The sequence below is a fragment of the Pseudophryne corroboree genome, chromosome 6 (assembly GCF_028390025.1).
Source record: "Pseudophryne corroboree isolate aPseCor3 chromosome 6, aPseCor3.hap2, whole genome shotgun sequence".
Classification (NCBI taxonomy): domain Eukaryota; kingdom Metazoa; phylum Chordata; class Amphibia; order Anura; family Myobatrachidae; genus Pseudophryne; species Pseudophryne corroboree.
The window spans coordinates 803,042,156-803,059,110 of NC_086449.1; the positions used below are offsets into that span (position 1 = coordinate 803,042,156).

The following is a 16,955-nucleotide window of genomic DNA, read 5'->3' on the forward strand; positions in this document are numbered from 1 at the left end:
CTAATATCTATTCTACAACATTTTACACTTAAGTTAAGTAGAGTTCAGCGGCATCAAATGATCTCAGTTTATGTGATGCCTGCAGGAACAGGAATTCAGATGTTTTTCAAAGTAGAAAACTTGTGTAGCAAAGGAATTAGTAGTTAAAAATAAGATTTTACTTACCGATAAATCTATTTCTCGTAGTCCGTAGTGGATGCTGGGACTCCGTCAGGACCATGGGGATTAGCGGCTCCGCAGGAGACAGGGCACAAAAATAAAAGCTTTAGGACTAGGTGGTGTGCACTGGCTCCTCCCCCTATGACCCTCCTCCAAGCCTCAGTTAGGATACTGTGCCCGGACGAGCGTACACAATAAGGAAGGATTTTGAATCCCGGGTAAGACTCATACCAGCCACACCAATCACACCGTACAACCTGTGATCTGAACCCAGTTAACAGTATGACAAACGTAGGAGCCTCTGAACAGACGGCTCACAACAATAACAACCCGATTTTTTTTTTTTTTTTTTTTTTTGTAACAATAACTATGTACAAGTATTGCAGACAATCCGCACTTGGGATGGGCGCCCAGCATCCACTACGGACTACGAGAAATAGATTCATCGGTAAGTAAAATCTTATTTTCTCTGACGTCCTAGTGGATGCTGGGACTCCGTCAGGACCATGGGGATTATACCAAAGCTCCCAAACGGGCGGGAGAGTGCAGATGACTCTGCAGCACCGAATGAGAGAACTCCAGGTCCTCTTTAGCCAGGGTATCAAATTTGTAGAATTTTACAAACGTGTTCTCCCCCGACCACGTAGCTGCTCGGCAGAGTTGTAATGCCGAGACCCCTCGGGCAGCCGCCCAAGATGAGCCCACCTTCCTTGTGGAATGGGCCTTGATAGATTTAGGCTGTGGCAGGCCTGCCACAGAATGTGCAAGTTGAATTGTGCTACAAATCCAACGAGCAATCGTCTGCTTAGAAGCAGGAGCACCCAGCTTGTTGGGTGCATACAGTATAAACAGTGAGTCAGATTTTCTGACTCCAGCCGTCCTTGAAATATATATTTTCATTGCCCTGACAACGTCCAGCAAATTGGAATCCTCCAAATCGCTAGTAGCCGTAGGCACCACAATAGGCTGGTTCAGGTGAAACGCTGAAACCACCTTAGGCAGAAACTGAGGACGCGTCCGCAGTTCTGCCCTGTCCGAATGGAAAATCAGATATGGGCTTTTATACGATAAAGCCGCCAATTCTGACACTCTCCTGGCTGAAGCCAGGGCCAGTAGCATGGTTACTTTCCATGTAAGATATTTCAAATCCACCGATTTGAGTGGCTCAAACCAATGGGATTTGAGAAAATCCAAAACTACATTAAGATCCCACGGAGCCACTGGGGGCACAACCGGGGGCTGTATATGTAGTACTCCTTTTACAAAAGTCTGGACTTCAGGAACTGAAGCCAATTCTTTCTGGAAGAAAATCGACAGGGCCGAAATTTGAACCTTAATGGACCCTAATTTGAGGCCCATAGACAATCCTGTTTGCAGGAAATGTAGGAATCGACCCAGTTGAAATTCCTCCGTCTGGGCCTTCCTGGCCTCACACCACGCAACATATTTTCTCCAAATGCGGTGATAATGTTGTGCAGTCACCTCCTTCCTGGCTTTTACCAGGGTAGGGATGACCTCTTCCGGAATGCCTTTTTCCCTTAGAATTCGGCGTTCAACCGCCATGCCGTCAAACGCAGCCGCGGTAAGTCTTGGAATAGACACGGTCCCTGCTGAAGCAGGTCCCGTCTTAGAGGTAGAGGCCACGGATCTTCCGTGAGCATCTCCTGAAGTTCCGGGTACCAAGTTCTTCTTGGCCAATCCGGAGCCACGAGTATCGTTCTTACTCCCCTTTGCCGTAAAATTCTCAGTACTTTTGGTATGAGAGGCAGAGGAGGAAACACATACACTGACTGGAACACCCACGGTGTTACCAGAGCGTCCACAGCTATTGCCTGAGGGTCTCTTGACCTGGCGCAATACCTGTCCAGTTTTTTGTTGAGGCGGGACGCCATCATATCCACCTTTGGTTTTTCCCAACGGTTCACAATCATGTGGAAGACTTCTGGATGAAGTCCCCACTCACCCGGGTGTAGATCGTGTCTGCTGAGGAAGTCCGCTTCCCAGTTGTCCACTCCCGGAATGAACACTGCTGACAGTGCTATCACATGATCTTCCGCCCAGCGAAGAATCCTTGCAGCTTCTGCCATTGCCCTCCTGCTTCTTGTGCCGCCCTGTCTGTTTACGTGGGCGACTGCCGTGATGTTGTCCGACTGGATCAACACCGGCTGACCCTGAAGCAGGGGTTTTGCCAGGCTTAGAGCATTGTAAATCGCTCTTAGCTCCAGTATATTTATGTGAAGAGACATCTCCAGGCTTGACCACACTCCCTGGAAGTTTCTTCCCTGTGTGACCGCTCCCCAGCCTCTCAGACTGGCATCCGTGGTCACCAGGACCCAGTCCTGTATGCCGAATCTGCGGCCCTCTAACAGATGAGCACTCTGCAACCACCACAGAAGAGACACCCTTGTCCGTGGAGACAAAGTTATCCGCTGATGCATCTGCAGATGCGATCCGGACCATTTGTCCAGCAGATCCCACTGAAAAGTTCGTGCGTGGAATCTGCCGAATGGAATCGCTTCGTAAGAAGCCACCATTTTTCCCAGGACTCTTGTGCATTGATGCACAGACACTTTTCCTGGTTTTAGGAGGTTCCTGACAAGTTCGGATAACTCCCTGGCTTTCTCCTCCGGAAGAAACACCTTTTTCTGAACCGTGTCCAGAATCATTCCCAGGAACAGCAGACGTGTCGTCGGGGTCAATTGAGATTTTGGAAAATTCAGAATCCACCCGTGCTGTTGCAGCACTACTTGGGTTAGCGCTACTACGTCCTCCAGCTGTTCTCTGGACCTTGCCCTTATCAGGAGATCGTCCAAGTAAGGGATAATTAATACGCCTTTTCTTCGCAGAAGAAACATCATTTCGGCCATTACCTTGGTAAAGACCCGAGGTGCCGTGGACAATCCAAACGGCAGCGTCTGAAACTGATAATGACAGTTTTGCACCACGAACCTGAGGTACCCTTGATGTGAAGGGCAAATTGGGACATGCAGGTAAGCATCCTTGATGTCCAGGGACACCATAAAGTCCCCTTCTTCCAGATTCGCTATCACTGCTCTGAGTGACTCCATCTTGAACTTGAATTTTTGTATGTACAGGTTCAAAGATTTCAGATTTAGAATAGGTCTTACCGAGCCGTCCGGCTTCGGTACCACAAATAGTGTGGAATAATACCCCTTTCCCTGTTGTAGGAGGGGTACCTTGACTATCACCTGCTGAGAATACAGCTTGTGAATGGCTTCCAATACCGTCGCCCTGTCTGAGGGAGACGTTGGCAGAGCAGACTTTAGGAACCGGCGAGGGGGAGACTTCTCGAATTCCAACCTGTAACCCTGAGATACTACCTGCAGGATCCAGGGGTCCACCTGTGAGTGAGCCCACTGTGCGCTGAAATTCTTGAGTCGACCCCCCACCGCCCCTGAGTCCGCTTGTAAAGCCCCAACGTCATGCTGAGGGCTTTGCAGAAGCCGGGGAGGGCTTCTGCTCCTGGGAGGGAGCTGCTTGGTGCACTCTCTTACCCTTTCCTTTGCCTCGGGGCAGATATGACTGTCCTTTTGCCCGCTTGTTCTTATAGGAACGAAAGGACTGCGGCTGAAAAGACGGTGTCTTTTTCTGTTGGGAGGGGACCGGAGGTAAAAAGGTGGATTTCCCGGCTGTTGCCGTGGCCACCAAATCCGATAGACCGACCCCAAATAATTCCTCCCCTTTATACGGCAATACTTCCATATGCCGTTTGGAATCCGCATCACCTGACCACTGTCGCGTCCATAAACTTCTTCTGGCAGATATGGACATCGCACTTACTCTCGATGCCAGAGTGCAAATATCCCTCTGAGCATCTCGCATATAAAGAAAAAATAAGAATTTACTTACCGATAATTCTATTTCTCGGAGTCCGTAGTGGATGCTGGGGTTCCTGAAAGGACCATGGGGAATAGCGGCTCCGCAGGAGACAGGGCACAAAAAGTAAAGCTTTAGGATCAGGTGGTGTGCACTGGCTCCTCCCCCTATGACCCTCCTCCAAGCCTCAGTTAGGTACTGTGCCCGGACGAGCGTACACAATAAGGAAGGATTTATGAATCCCGGGTAAGACTCATACCAGCCACACCAATCACACTGTACAACCTGTGATCTGAACCCAGTTAACAGTATGATAACAGCGGAGCCTCTGAAAGGATGGCTCAACAATAATAATAACCCGATTTTGTAACTATGTACAAGTAATGCAGATAATCCGCACTTGGGATGGGCGCCCAGCATCCACTACGGACTCCGAGAAATAGAATTATCGGTAAGTAAATTCTTATTTTCTCTATCGTCCTAGTGGATGCTGGGGTTCCTGAAAGGACCATGGGGATTATACCAAAGCTCCCAAACGGGCGGGAGAGTGCGGATGACTCTGCAGCACCGAATGAGAGAACTCCAGGTCCTCCTTAGCCAGGGTATCAAATTTGTAGGATTTTACAAACGTGTTTGCCCCTGACTAAATAGCCGCTCGGCAAAGTTGTAAAGCCGAGACCCCTCGGGCAGCCGCCCAAGATGAGCCCACCTTCCTTGTGGAATGGGCATTTACATATTTTGGCTGTGGCAGGCCTGCCACAGAATGTGCAAGCTGAATTGTATTACACATCCAACTAGCAAAAGTCTGCTTAAAAGCAAGAGCACCCAGTTTGTTGGGTGCATACAGGATAACAGCAAGTCAGTTTTCCTGACTCCAGCCGTCCTGGAACCTATATTTTCAGGGCCCTGACCACATCTAGCAACTTGGAGTCCTCCAAGTCCCTAGTAGGCGCAAGACACCCCAATAAGCTGGTTCAGGTGAAACACTGACACCACCTTAGGGAGAGAACTGGGGACGAGTCCGCAGCTCTGCCCTGTCCGAATGGACAAACAGATATGGGCTTTTTTGAGAAAAAAACCACCAATTTGACACTCGCCTGGTCCAGGCCAGGTCCAAGAGCATGTTCACTTTTCATGTGAGATGCTTCAAATCCACAGATTTGACTGGTTTTAAACCAATGTGTTTTGAGGAATCCCAGAACTACGTTGAGATCCCACAGTGCCACTGGAGGCACAAAAGGGGGTTGTATATGCAATACTCCCTTGACAAACTTCTGGACTTCAGGAACTGAAGCCAATTCTTTCTGGAAGAAAAATCGACAGGGCCGAAATTTGAACCTTAATGGACCCCAATTTGAGGCCCATAGACACTCCTGTTTGCAAGAAATGCAGGAATCGACCGAGTTGAAATTTCTTCGTGGGGCCTTCCTGGCCTCACACCACGCAACATATTTTCGCAACATGTGGTGATAATGTTGTGCGGTCACCTCCTTTCTAGCTTTGACCAGGGTAGGAATGACCTCTTCCTGAATGCCTTTTCCCTTAGGATCCGGCGTTCCACCGCCATGCCGTCAAACGCAGCTGCGGTAAGTCTTGGAACAGACATGGTACTTGCTGAAACAAGTCCCTTCTTAGCGGCAGAGGCCATAAGTCCTCTGTGAGCATCTCTTGAAGTTCCGGGTACCAAGTCCTTCTTGGCCAATCCGGAGCCATGAGTATAGTTCTTACTCCTCTACGTCTTATAATTCTCAGTACCTTAGGTATGAAAAGCAGAGGATGGAACACATACACCGACTGGTACACCCACGGTGTTACCAGAACGTCCACAGCTATTGCCTGAGGGTCTCTTAACCTGGCGCAATACCTGTCCCGTTTTTTGTTCAGACGGGACGCCATCATGTCCACCTTTGGTAATTCCCAACGGTTTACAATTATGTGGAAAACTTCCCCATGAAGTTCCCACTCTGCCGGGTGGAGGTCGTGCCTACTGAGGAAGTCTGCTTCCCAGTTTCCATTCCCGGAATGAAACACTGCTGACAGTGCTATCACATGATTTTCCGCCCAGCGAAAAGTCCTTGCAGTTTTTGCCACTGCCCTCCTGCTTCTTGTGCCGCCCTGTCTATTTACGTGGGCGACTGCCGTGATGTTTTATCCCACTGGATCAATACCGGCTGACCTTGAAGCAGAGGTCTTGCTAAGCTTAGAGCATTATAATTTTACCCTTAGCTATATTTATGTGGAGAAAAATCTCCAGACTTGATCACACTCCCTGGAAATTTTTTCCTTGTGTGACTGCTCCCCAGCCTCTCGGGCTGGCCTCCGTGGTCACCAACATCCAAAACTGAATGCCGAATCTGCAGCCCTCTAGAAGATGAGCACTCTGTAACCACCACAGGAGAGACACCCTTGTCCTTGGATATAGGGTTATCCGCTGATGCATCTGAAGATGCGATCCGGACCATTTGTCCAGCAGATCCCACTGAAAAGTTCTTGCATGAAATCTGCCGACTGGAATTGCTTCGAAGGAAGTCACCATTTTTTTACCATGGCCCTTGTGCAATGATGCACTGATTTTAGGAGGTTCCTGACTAGCTCGGATAACTCCCTGGCTTTCTCTTCCGGGAGAAACACCTTTTTCTGGACTGTGTCCAGAATCATCCCTAAGCACAGGAGACTTGTTGTCGGGATCAGCTGCGATTTTGGAATATTTAGAATCCACCCCTGCTGTTGTAACAGTATCCGAGATAGTGCTACTCCGACCTCCAACTGTTCCCTGGACTTTGCCCTTATCAGGAGATCGTCCAAGTAAGGGATAATTAAGACGCCTTTTCTTTGAAGAAGAACCATCATTTCGGCCATTACCTTGGTAAAGACCCGGGGTGCCGTAGACAATCCAAACGGCAGCGTCTGAAACTGATAGTGACAGTTCTGTACCACGAACCTGAGGTACCCTTAGTGATAAGAGCAAATTTGGGACATGGAGGTAAGCATCCCTGATGTCTCGGGACACCAGATAGTCCCCTTCTTCCCGGTTCGTTATCACTGCTCTGAGTGACTCCATCTTGATTTGAACCTTTGTAAGTGTTCAAAAAATTTTTTTTTAGATTTAGAATAGGTCTCACCTAGCCTTCTGGCTTCAGTACCACAATATAGTGTGGAATAATACCCCTTTTCTTGTTGTAGGAGGGGTAATTTAATTATCACCTGCTGGGAATACAGCTCGTGAATTTTTTCCCATACTGCCTCCTTGTCGGAGGGAGACCTTGGTAAAGCAGACTTCAGGAGCCTGCGCAGGGGAAACGTCTCGACATTCCAAACTGTACCCCTGGGATACTACTTGTAGGATCCAGGGGTCCTGTACGGTCTCAGCGTCATGCTGAGAGCTTGTCAGAAGCGGTGGAACGCTTCTGTTCCTGGGAATGGGCTGCCTGCTGCAGTCTTCTTCCCTTTCCTCTATCCCTGGGCAGATATGACTCTTATAGGGACGAAAGGACTGAAGCTGAAAAGACGGTGTCTTTTTCTGCAGAGATGTGACTTAGGGTAAAAACGGTGGATTTTCCAGCAGTTGCCGTGGCCACCAGGTCCGATGGACCGACCCCAAATAACTCCTCTTCCTTTATACGGCAATACACCTTTGTGCCGTTTGGAATCTGCATCACCTGACCACTGTCGTGTCCATAAACATCTTCTGGCAGATATGGACATCGCACTTACTCTTGATGCCAGAGTGCAAATATCCCTCTGTGCATCTCGCATATATAGAAATACATCCTTTAAATGCTCTATAGTCAATAAAATACTGTCCCTGTCAAGGGTATCAATATTTTTAGTCAGGGAATCCGACCAAGCCACCCCAGCTCTGCACATCCAGGCTGAGGCGATCGCTGGTCGCAGTATAACACCAGTATGTGTGTATATACTTTTTATGATATTTTTCCAGCCTCCTGTCAGCTGGCTCCTTGAGGACGGCCCTATCTATAGACGGTACCGCCACTTGTTCTGATAAGCGTGTGAGCGCCTTATCCACCCTAAGGGGTGTTTTCCAACGCGCCCTAACTTCTGGCGGGAAAGGGTATACCGCCCATATTTTCTATCGGAGGGAACCCACGCATCATCACACACTTCATTTAATTTATCTGGTTCAGGAAAAACTACGGTAGTTTTTTCACATCCCACATAATACCCTCTTTTGTGGTACTTGTAGTATCAGAAATATGTAACACCTCCTTCATTGCCCTTAACGTGTGGCCCTAATAAGGAATACGTTTGTTTATTCACCGTCGACACTGGATTCAGTGTCCCTGTCTGTGTCTGTGTCGACCGACTAAAGTAAACGGGCGTTTTAAAACCCCTGACGGTGTTTTTGAGACGTCTGGACCGGTACTAATTGTTTGTCGGCCGTCTCATGTCGTCAACCGACCTTGGCGCGTGTTGACATTATCACGTAATTCCCTAAATAAGCCATCCATTCCGGTGTCGACTCCCTAGAGAGTGACATCACCATTACAGGCAATTGCTCCGCCTCCTCACCAACATCGTCCTCATACATGTCGACACACACGTACCGACACACAGCACACACACAGGGAATGCTCTGATAGAGGACAGGACCTACTAGCCCTTTGGAGAGACAGAGGGAGAGTTTGCCAGCACACACCAAAAACGCTATAATTATATAGGGACAACCTTATATAAGTGTTTTCCCTTATAGCATCTTTTTTATATATTTCTAACGCCAAATTAGTGCCCCCCCTCTCTGTTTTAACCCTGTTTCTGTAGTGCAGTGCAGGGGAGAGCCTGGGAGCCTTCCCTCCAGCCTTTCTGTGAGGGAAAATGGCGCTGTGTGCTGAGGAGATAGGCCCCGCCCCTTTTTCGGCGGCCTCGTCTCCCGCTCTTAACGGATTCTGGCAGGGGTTAAATATCTCCATATAGCCCCCGGAGGCTATATGTGAGGTATTTTTAGCCAAAAAAGGTTTTCATTTGCCTCCCAGGGCGCCCCCCTCCCAGCGCCCTGCACCCTCAGTGACTGCCGTGTGAAGTGTGCTGAGAGGAAAATGGCGCACAGCTGCAGTGCTGTGCGCTACCTTAAGAAGACTGAGGAGTCTTCTGCCGCCGATTCTGGACCTCTTCTCGTTTCAGCATCTGCAAGGGGGCCGGCGGCGAGGCTCCGGTGACCATCCAGGCTGTACCTGTGATCGTCCCTCTGGAGCTAATGTCCAGTAGCCAAAGAAGCCAATCCATCCTGCACGCAGGTGAGTTCACTTCTTCTCCCCTAAGTCCCTCGTTGCAGTGATCCTGTTGCCAGCAGGACTCACTGTAAAATAAAAAAACCTAAGCTAAACTTTTCTAAGCAGCTCTTTAGGAGAGCCACCTAGATTGCACCCTTCTCGGCCGGGCACAAAAATCTAACTGAGGCTTGGAGGAGGGTCATAGGGGGAGGAGCCAGTGCACACCACCTGATCCTAAAGCTTTACTTTTTGTGCCCTGTCTCCTGCGGAGCCGCTATTCCCCATGGTCCTTTCAGGAACCCCAGCATCCACTAGGACGATAGAGAAACATCCTTTAATTGCTCTATAGTCAATAAAATACTGTCCCTATCCAGGGTATCAATATTTTCAGTCAGGGAATCCGACCAAACCACCCCAGCACTGCACATCCATGCTGAGGCGATGGCTGGTCGCAGTATAACACCAGTATGAGTGTATATACTTTTCAGGGTAGTTTCCAGCCTCCTATCAGCTGGATCCTTGAGGGCGGCCGTTTCAGGAGACGGTAACGCCACTTGTTTTGATAAGCGTGTGAGTGCCTTATCCACCCTAGGGGGTGTTTCCCAGCGCGCCCTAACCTCTGGCGGGAAAGGATATAATGCCAATAACTTCTTTGAAATTAGCAGTTTTCTATCGGGGTTAACCCACGCTTCATCACACACTTCATTCAATTCCTCTGATTCAGGAAAAACTACAGGTAGTTTTTTCAGACCCCACATAATACCCCTTTTTGTGGTACTTGCAGTATCAGAGATATGCAAAGCCTCCTTCATTGCCGTGATCATATAACGTGTGGCCCTACTGGAAAATACGTTTGTTTCTTCACCATCGACACTAGATTCGGTGTCCGTGTCTGGGTCTGTGTCGACCGACTGAGGTAAAGGGCGTTTTACAGCCCCTGACGGTGTCTGAGACGCCTGGACAGGTACTAACTGGTTTGCCGGCCGTCTCATGTCGTCAACTGATTTTTGTAACGTGCTGACATTATCACGTAATTCCATAAACAAAGCCATCCATTCCGGTGTCGACTCCCTAGGGGGTGACATCACCATTACCGGCAATTGCTCCGCCTCCACACCAACATCGTCCTCATACATGTCGACACACACGTACCGACACACAGCAGACACACAGGGAATGCTCTTATCGAAGACAGGACCCCACTAGCCCTTTGGGGAGACAGAGGGAGAGTTTGCCAGCACACACCCAAGCGCTATAAATATATAGGAACAACCCTACAGAAGTGTTGTTTCCTTTATAGCAGCTTAATATATCAATATCGCCAAAAAAGTGCCCCCCCTCTCTGTTTTTTTACCCTGTTTCTGTAGTGCAGTGCAGGGGAGAGTCCTGGGAGCCTTCCTCGCAGCGGAGCTGTGCAGGAAAATGGCGCTGTGTGCTGAGGAGATAGGCCCCGCCCCCTATTTCGGCGGGCTCTTCTCCCGGTGTTTGTGAGACCTGGCAGGGGTTAAATACATCCATATAGCCCCAGGGGCTATATGTGATGTATTTTTAGCCAGAACAAGGTATTATCATTGCTGCCCAGGGCGCCCCCCCCCAGCGCCCTGCACCCTCAGTGACCGCTGGTGTGAAGTGTGCTGACAACAATGGCGCACAGCTGCAGTGCTGTGCGCTACCTCATGAAGACTGAAAAGTCTTCTGCCGCCGGTTTCTGGACCTCTTCACTTTTCGGCATCTGCAAGGGGGTCGGCGGCGCGGCTCCGGGACCGGACTCCATGGCTGGGCCTGTGTTCGATCCCTCTGGAGCTAATGGTGTCCAGTAGCCTAAGAAGCCAATTCATCCTGCACGCAGGTGAGTTCACTTCTTCTCCCCTAAGTCCCACGTTGCAGTGAGCCTGTTGCCAGCAGGACTCACTGAAAATAAAAAAACCTAATAACTTTTTCTAAGCAGCTCTTTAGGAGAGCCACCTAGATTGCACCCTTCTCGGACGGGCACAAAAACCTAACTGAGGCTTGGAGGAGGGTCATAGGGGGAGGAGCCAGTGCACACCACCTAGTCCTAAAGCTTTTATTTTTGTGCCCTGTCTCCTGCGGAGCCGCTAATCCCCATGGTCCTGACGGAGTCCCAGCATCCACTAGGACGTCAGAGAAAAGAAATCTAGCAGGCTTTGAAATTATTTTTATTTCAATTATATTTTTTAACCATATTAATACCAAGATTTATCAAGTCTTGGAGAGTGATAAACGGCACGGTGATAAAGTACCAACCAATCAGCTCCTAACTGTTTCAGAGGGAGATGTACTAAGCAGTGATAAAAGTGGAGAAGGGAGCCAGTGGAGAAGTTGCCCATGGAAACCCATGGTGGGTTTCCATGGGCAACTTCTCCACTGGCTCCCTTCTCCACTTTTATCACTGCTTAGTACATCTCCCCCTGAATTTGAAAAATAAAACAGGAGCTGATTGGTTGGTACTTTATCACTCTCCAAGGCTTAGTAAATCTGGGCCAAAATATAAAAAAAAATAAACTTACAATAGCACATAAAACACCACTCAACAGCAGATGTGCTAAAATAATTAACAGCCACACATAAAAAAATAGCTAATGTAAATGACCCAGAAAATAATTTGAATATTCGGCGCATTTACATCGAATGTCGATTCATTTATTACTGCCCCCTTTCTCTAAAACGAATGATTAGGACAGTGATTTTCAACCTTTTTTTTTTTACTCGCGGCACACCGAACAACTATTTAAAATTGCCAAGGCACACCATCAGTTCACCACAGAAAAAAACAAAACACACACATTGGCTCTCACAGTAAAAACAATCCCATTGCGATCCACATAAATCATGTTGCACCTTACATAAATCCAATTGCTCCCCACATAAATCATGTTGCGCCTTACATAAATCCAATTGCTCCCAACATAAATCATGTTGCGCCTTACATAAATCCAATTGCTCACACATAAATGAATCACATTTCTCCCCATATAAATCCTATTGTTCCCCACAGGAGAAATAACATAACAAATATTAGCCCCTACCGGTCAGCTGTCCTCCTCCCTGTCCCTCAGTGGCGGGGGCTGTTCATAGTGGATTGCTGCGAATACTGAGCAGTGGGCGGGCGGGCAGGCAGGCATGTGTGGATGTGGGTACGCAAGGAAAGCTATGGACGCAGGCGGGAACTGGAAGATGTGTATGCAGGCGGGTGGGCTGGCTGGGTGGTGAGATGTGGCGGCCGTGACCTATGATATCACACCGCTGCGTCATCAAGGCATAGGTCAGAGCCGGAGCACGACTGATCCTCTAAGAAGAGCCCGGGCCAACAGTTCACTTTGAAGGTGCAGGAATCTACTCTGGCTCCGCGGCACACTAGTTGAAAAAGCCTGGATTAGGAAGTTGTGTATATCTTCCACATGTGAGCCAATATGCCACGAGCACATTCAACTTGACATCTTGTGTGACAATTGAAGAGTTTAAGTTGGCCGTCAAGATGATGCCATGGGTGTATGTCCGCTAGTTGTTTTTCCTCTGAAATGCTTCTTTGGAGTTGAGAATCACAGAAAATCAAACTTAGACGCAGTAATTCCAGACGACGGCGAAAAGAAGACACTTTTCATCCTCACATAGTCATGGAATTTTTCCACCGTTTTCACGAATATCTATCGGTTAGTGTGAAATGCCCTTTTGACAGTCGCTCTGAAATTAGGGGAAACACCCAGTGTCCTCACTGGAAGACGCATGATAATATTTTCCTTATTATCATACTAGAGACTGAAAATAGCATCGGAGTCGTAAGGTGTAGGAGAATGACACCCATTTAGTAAAAATGACCTCACCACAAATAGGTCTTCCAGAAAAGGGGGGAAAAAAGGACGTGGAAACATGGGATAATCCAGAAGCATGTAGATGCTATCTGTAACAATAGTAGATGCCTAAACGCTGTGTTTATACATTTACAAGCAATGCGTACAAAGTCATAGACACCTACCACGTACAGACAGGTTGTAATCAAGATACCAGTGGTCAGGATCCAGACAGTCACAATGCAGTCGGAGAGCATTAAGGGTAGTTTTAGGGTTAGGCTGCGGGAGGGGACGGTTCAGGGTTAGGCTGCGGGAGGGGACGGTTCAGGGTTAGGCTGCGGGAGGGGACGGTTCAGGGTTAGGCTGCGGGAGGGGACGGTTCAGGGTTAGGCTGCGGGAGGGGACGGTTCAGGGTTAGGCTGCGGGAGGGGACGGTTCAGGTTCGGGTTAGAATACTCACCTGGATCCGTTGGCATTGTGACCGTTGGGATTCTCCTGTCGAGATTCTGACCGTCAGCATTTCAAACCCAACCCGTACAGACATACAGCTGGATTCAATTACGCTCGATACTTACCGCCCAAGGAAAAGGGCTTGTCGCTTCGGACTTTTACTACCGAAGCTATTCAATCACAAGTCCTTTTTCCGTCAGCATTAAACCACAGATAAATGCCTGGAGCTATGGTTTAACTGGTTCACGACACCCGGAATAATAGCAGAGAGCCCTACTTACCGCAGATATCTGTTCCAGCCTCTGGAGGGGGTGAACAGATATCTGCATTAAGTGCAGCCTGCGGGCTTATCGCAGGTTGCTGTGGGCTGCAATTGAATAGCCCTGGGCACTGCTTCGGGGCTAATTGAATCCCGCCCATAGTGTGCGAATGGTTTTGCCCGCAGTAGTAGTAAGAGGGAGATAATTGGGGATATCCTGGAGCTAGAAAAGGTTCAGAGGCGGGCGACCAAACTAATCAAGGGCATGGAGACGCTGGAATATGAGGAAAGGCTTGCAAGGCTAGGCATGTTTACATTGGAAAAGAGGAGATTAAGAGGGGACATGATCAACATCTACAAATATATAAGGGGTCAATACACAGAGCTTGGGAGGGACCCGTTTTCTATAAGATCAGCACAGAGGACACGTGGTCACTCGCTTAGGTTAGAGGAGAGGAGTTTCCCCACATTGAGGCGAAAAGGTTTTCACAGTAAGGACAATACGTGTTTGGAATTCCCTGCCTGAGAGAGTAGTAATGGTGGACTCAGTCAACACCTTTAAGAATGGGTTAGATAAATTCCTATTGGATAAAGATATTCAGGGTCATGGTGCGTAGGCACGCATTATAGTTAATATAATTAGTCCTAACAAAAAAATAACTAGTCTTATAGTAAGACTACATAGGAGACCACAAATAGGTTGAACTCGATGGACAATTGTCTTTTTTCAACCTTAGTTACTATGTTACTATGATATTTGTGAAAATGACTGATAACACAATGGCATTACCCATTGAAACCAATCAGAACCGTGCAAGGGAAATGACAGAACCCAATTGGTTAGAATAACTTCCTCAAAGCAAAAAAATAAATAAATCCAGAAACTGAGGAAATTCATTGTTGACAATGAGGCAGAAATTGGAGCCAGCCGGGCAAACTAAGGATACATAGAACCCTATAGGGCTGCAGCAGAACACACCTACCTTACCCCAAACTTCCCTTCTCCCACCCTCAGGACATCTCACAGAGGCGGTGTGGATCAGTAGCAGTCAGGTACGTAGTTGGGCGCCATCTGCGTCACAGAAACACACCTCCGGGCCCCTCACCAGGCTGCCACCCAAACATGCAGAGTATGGTGACACTGGGATAACAACAGTGCCGCCCCCTTGTCCTTGTGCCCTGGGCAGCAGCACAGGTCTCACACCTCTCCTTACGGCCCTAACACCGTTAGTCATTTTGATTCCAATTATGGAATCCAGCAATTTTACATCTTTTTTCATACACAAGACAAAAAATAGAAAAAGCTTATTTTTGTTATACCCATGACAACTGTTACAGGTGTAGCGTTATTACAGATTCCCCATAGTAAAATGAGAACATACCCAGATTTCCCGAACCAGTTCCCCATGACTGCTACCACGCAGGGCCAGCCTGTGGACTGCAGCAGACCATTAATCACCCACATCAGGCAGTAGAAGATCTTGTTATAGAAGTGCAGCCACTCAGTGACCGTGCCAAACACGAACATCTGAGGGGACAGAAACAGAAGATTGTAATAAGCGCACAAGGGGTAGAAAAACAATCCTTACTGAGCGCAGTCCCGTCCACCCAACGTCCAGTACCAATGTATACAATCATTACAGGAATAAGACTAAAAGCTGACCTGCTATCCCATTCCTAGTCTTCATATGCTTTTTTGCTACTAAAAATACGGTTTCAATATAAGATGATTAGCAGCGGCTTCCTATATATGGTGGCGTCGCTTCCCTATTACACTTTATGGCCCAAATGTATTAAGCTTTAACAAGCGATAACGTGGAGATGGATAGAGAGAGATAAATGTCCAGCCAATCAGCTCCTAACTGTCATTATTCAAACACAACCTGTAACATGGCAGTTAGGAGCCGATTGGTTGATACTTTAATACTCTTTATCCGTCTGCACTGTCTCTCTTGTTAAGGCTTAATACATTTGTTCCTATGGGGGTCATTCTGAGTTGATCGCTCGCTAGCTGTTTTTAGCAGCCGTGCAAACGCTATGCCGCTGCCCACTGGGGAGTGTATTTTAGCTTAGCAGAAGTGCAAACGTTTTTATCGCAGAGCGCCTGCAAATTTTTTTTGTGTAGTTTCAGAGTAGCTCAAAATCTACTCAGCTCTTGCGATCACTTCAGACTATTCAGTTCCGGATTTGACGTCACAAACCCGCCCAGCCACGCCTGCCTTTTTCCTGGCACGCCTGCGTTTTTCCGCACACTCCCTGAAAACGGTCAGTTGCCACACAGAAACGCCCACTTCATGTCAATCACTCTGCGGCAAGCAGTGCGACTGAAATGCATCGCTAGACCCTCTGCAAAACTACATCATTCGTTGTGCCCGTACGTCGCGCGTGCGCATTGCACCGCATACGCATGCACAGAACTGCCGATTTTTAGCCTGATCGCTGCGCTGCAAACAAATTCAGCTAGCGATCAACTCGGAATGACCCCCTATATTGCTTGTGGGCGGTGAAGAAGCCGCGGCAGTGTCCTAGCACCCTCAACGTGGTATCAGTACCGTGGACTGAGCTGGTACTAGCTAATCATCGGAGAGACGGGAGAAGATGCATCGTGTGCAGAGGGACCGACACTCACAAAAGAGACATTCCTGAGAGCATGCATCTTCCCACCATTAAACACGCCAGTATACATCATCATCCGAGACCTTCTTACAGGGCAACCGGGCAGCCGGAGTACTGCTCACAAGTGCACACGTTACAAATTATGGTTATACAAAGACGAACGAGCTGACAGACACATCATTACTCACCGTTACCGCTGAGGAACACATGCCAAAGGTCAGCACGTATCGCATGTTTAGCCGGTCTCCTATGATGCCGCTGATGAAGAGACCCTGTGGCCGGGCGAAACATGTCAATGTATAAAATCATTTCTAGTTCACCATGAAAATCATTGTCATTAAGAGTTCACAGAATTAGAAATTCTCTACGTTATAGAGAGTAGTAGTATTATGAATGACTGCTAAAGTGCTGTCTCAAAGTCATGTCTGACTGAGATTGTAATTCTGGTCTCCCTCCATTAAAAAACAAAAACTCACTTGCAATCACTTAGAGGGGTCTTAATCTTCCAATAGCAAATAATAGTACACCCCCTACAAAGTTGCAGTGAAATCACTATTCACTACTGTCTCTAGTAACATATACTGAGCATTGCTGTTA

The 16,955-nt window shown here is 48.0% G+C and overlaps 1 protein-coding gene across 2 annotated transcripts in view; it reads right to left on the bottom strand.

Moving 5' to 3' along the window:
* The window catches only part of SLC37A3 (solute carrier family 37 member 3), a 74,078-nt gene that overhangs the window by 38,645 nt on the left and 18,478 nt on the right, over positions 1 to 16,955 (bottom strand). For both annotated transcript variants that reach the window (XM_063928944.1, XM_063928945.1), the window contains exons 5-6: positions 16,547 to 16,630; positions 15,125 to 15,270 (exon numbers count right to left, since the gene is read on the bottom strand). In XM_063928944.1, coding sequence (XP_063785014.1) covers positions 15,125 to 15,270; positions 16,547 to 16,630 — 230 coding nt within the window. The remainder of the gene's footprint in view (positions 1 to 15,124; positions 15,271 to 16,546; positions 16,631 to 16,955) is intronic.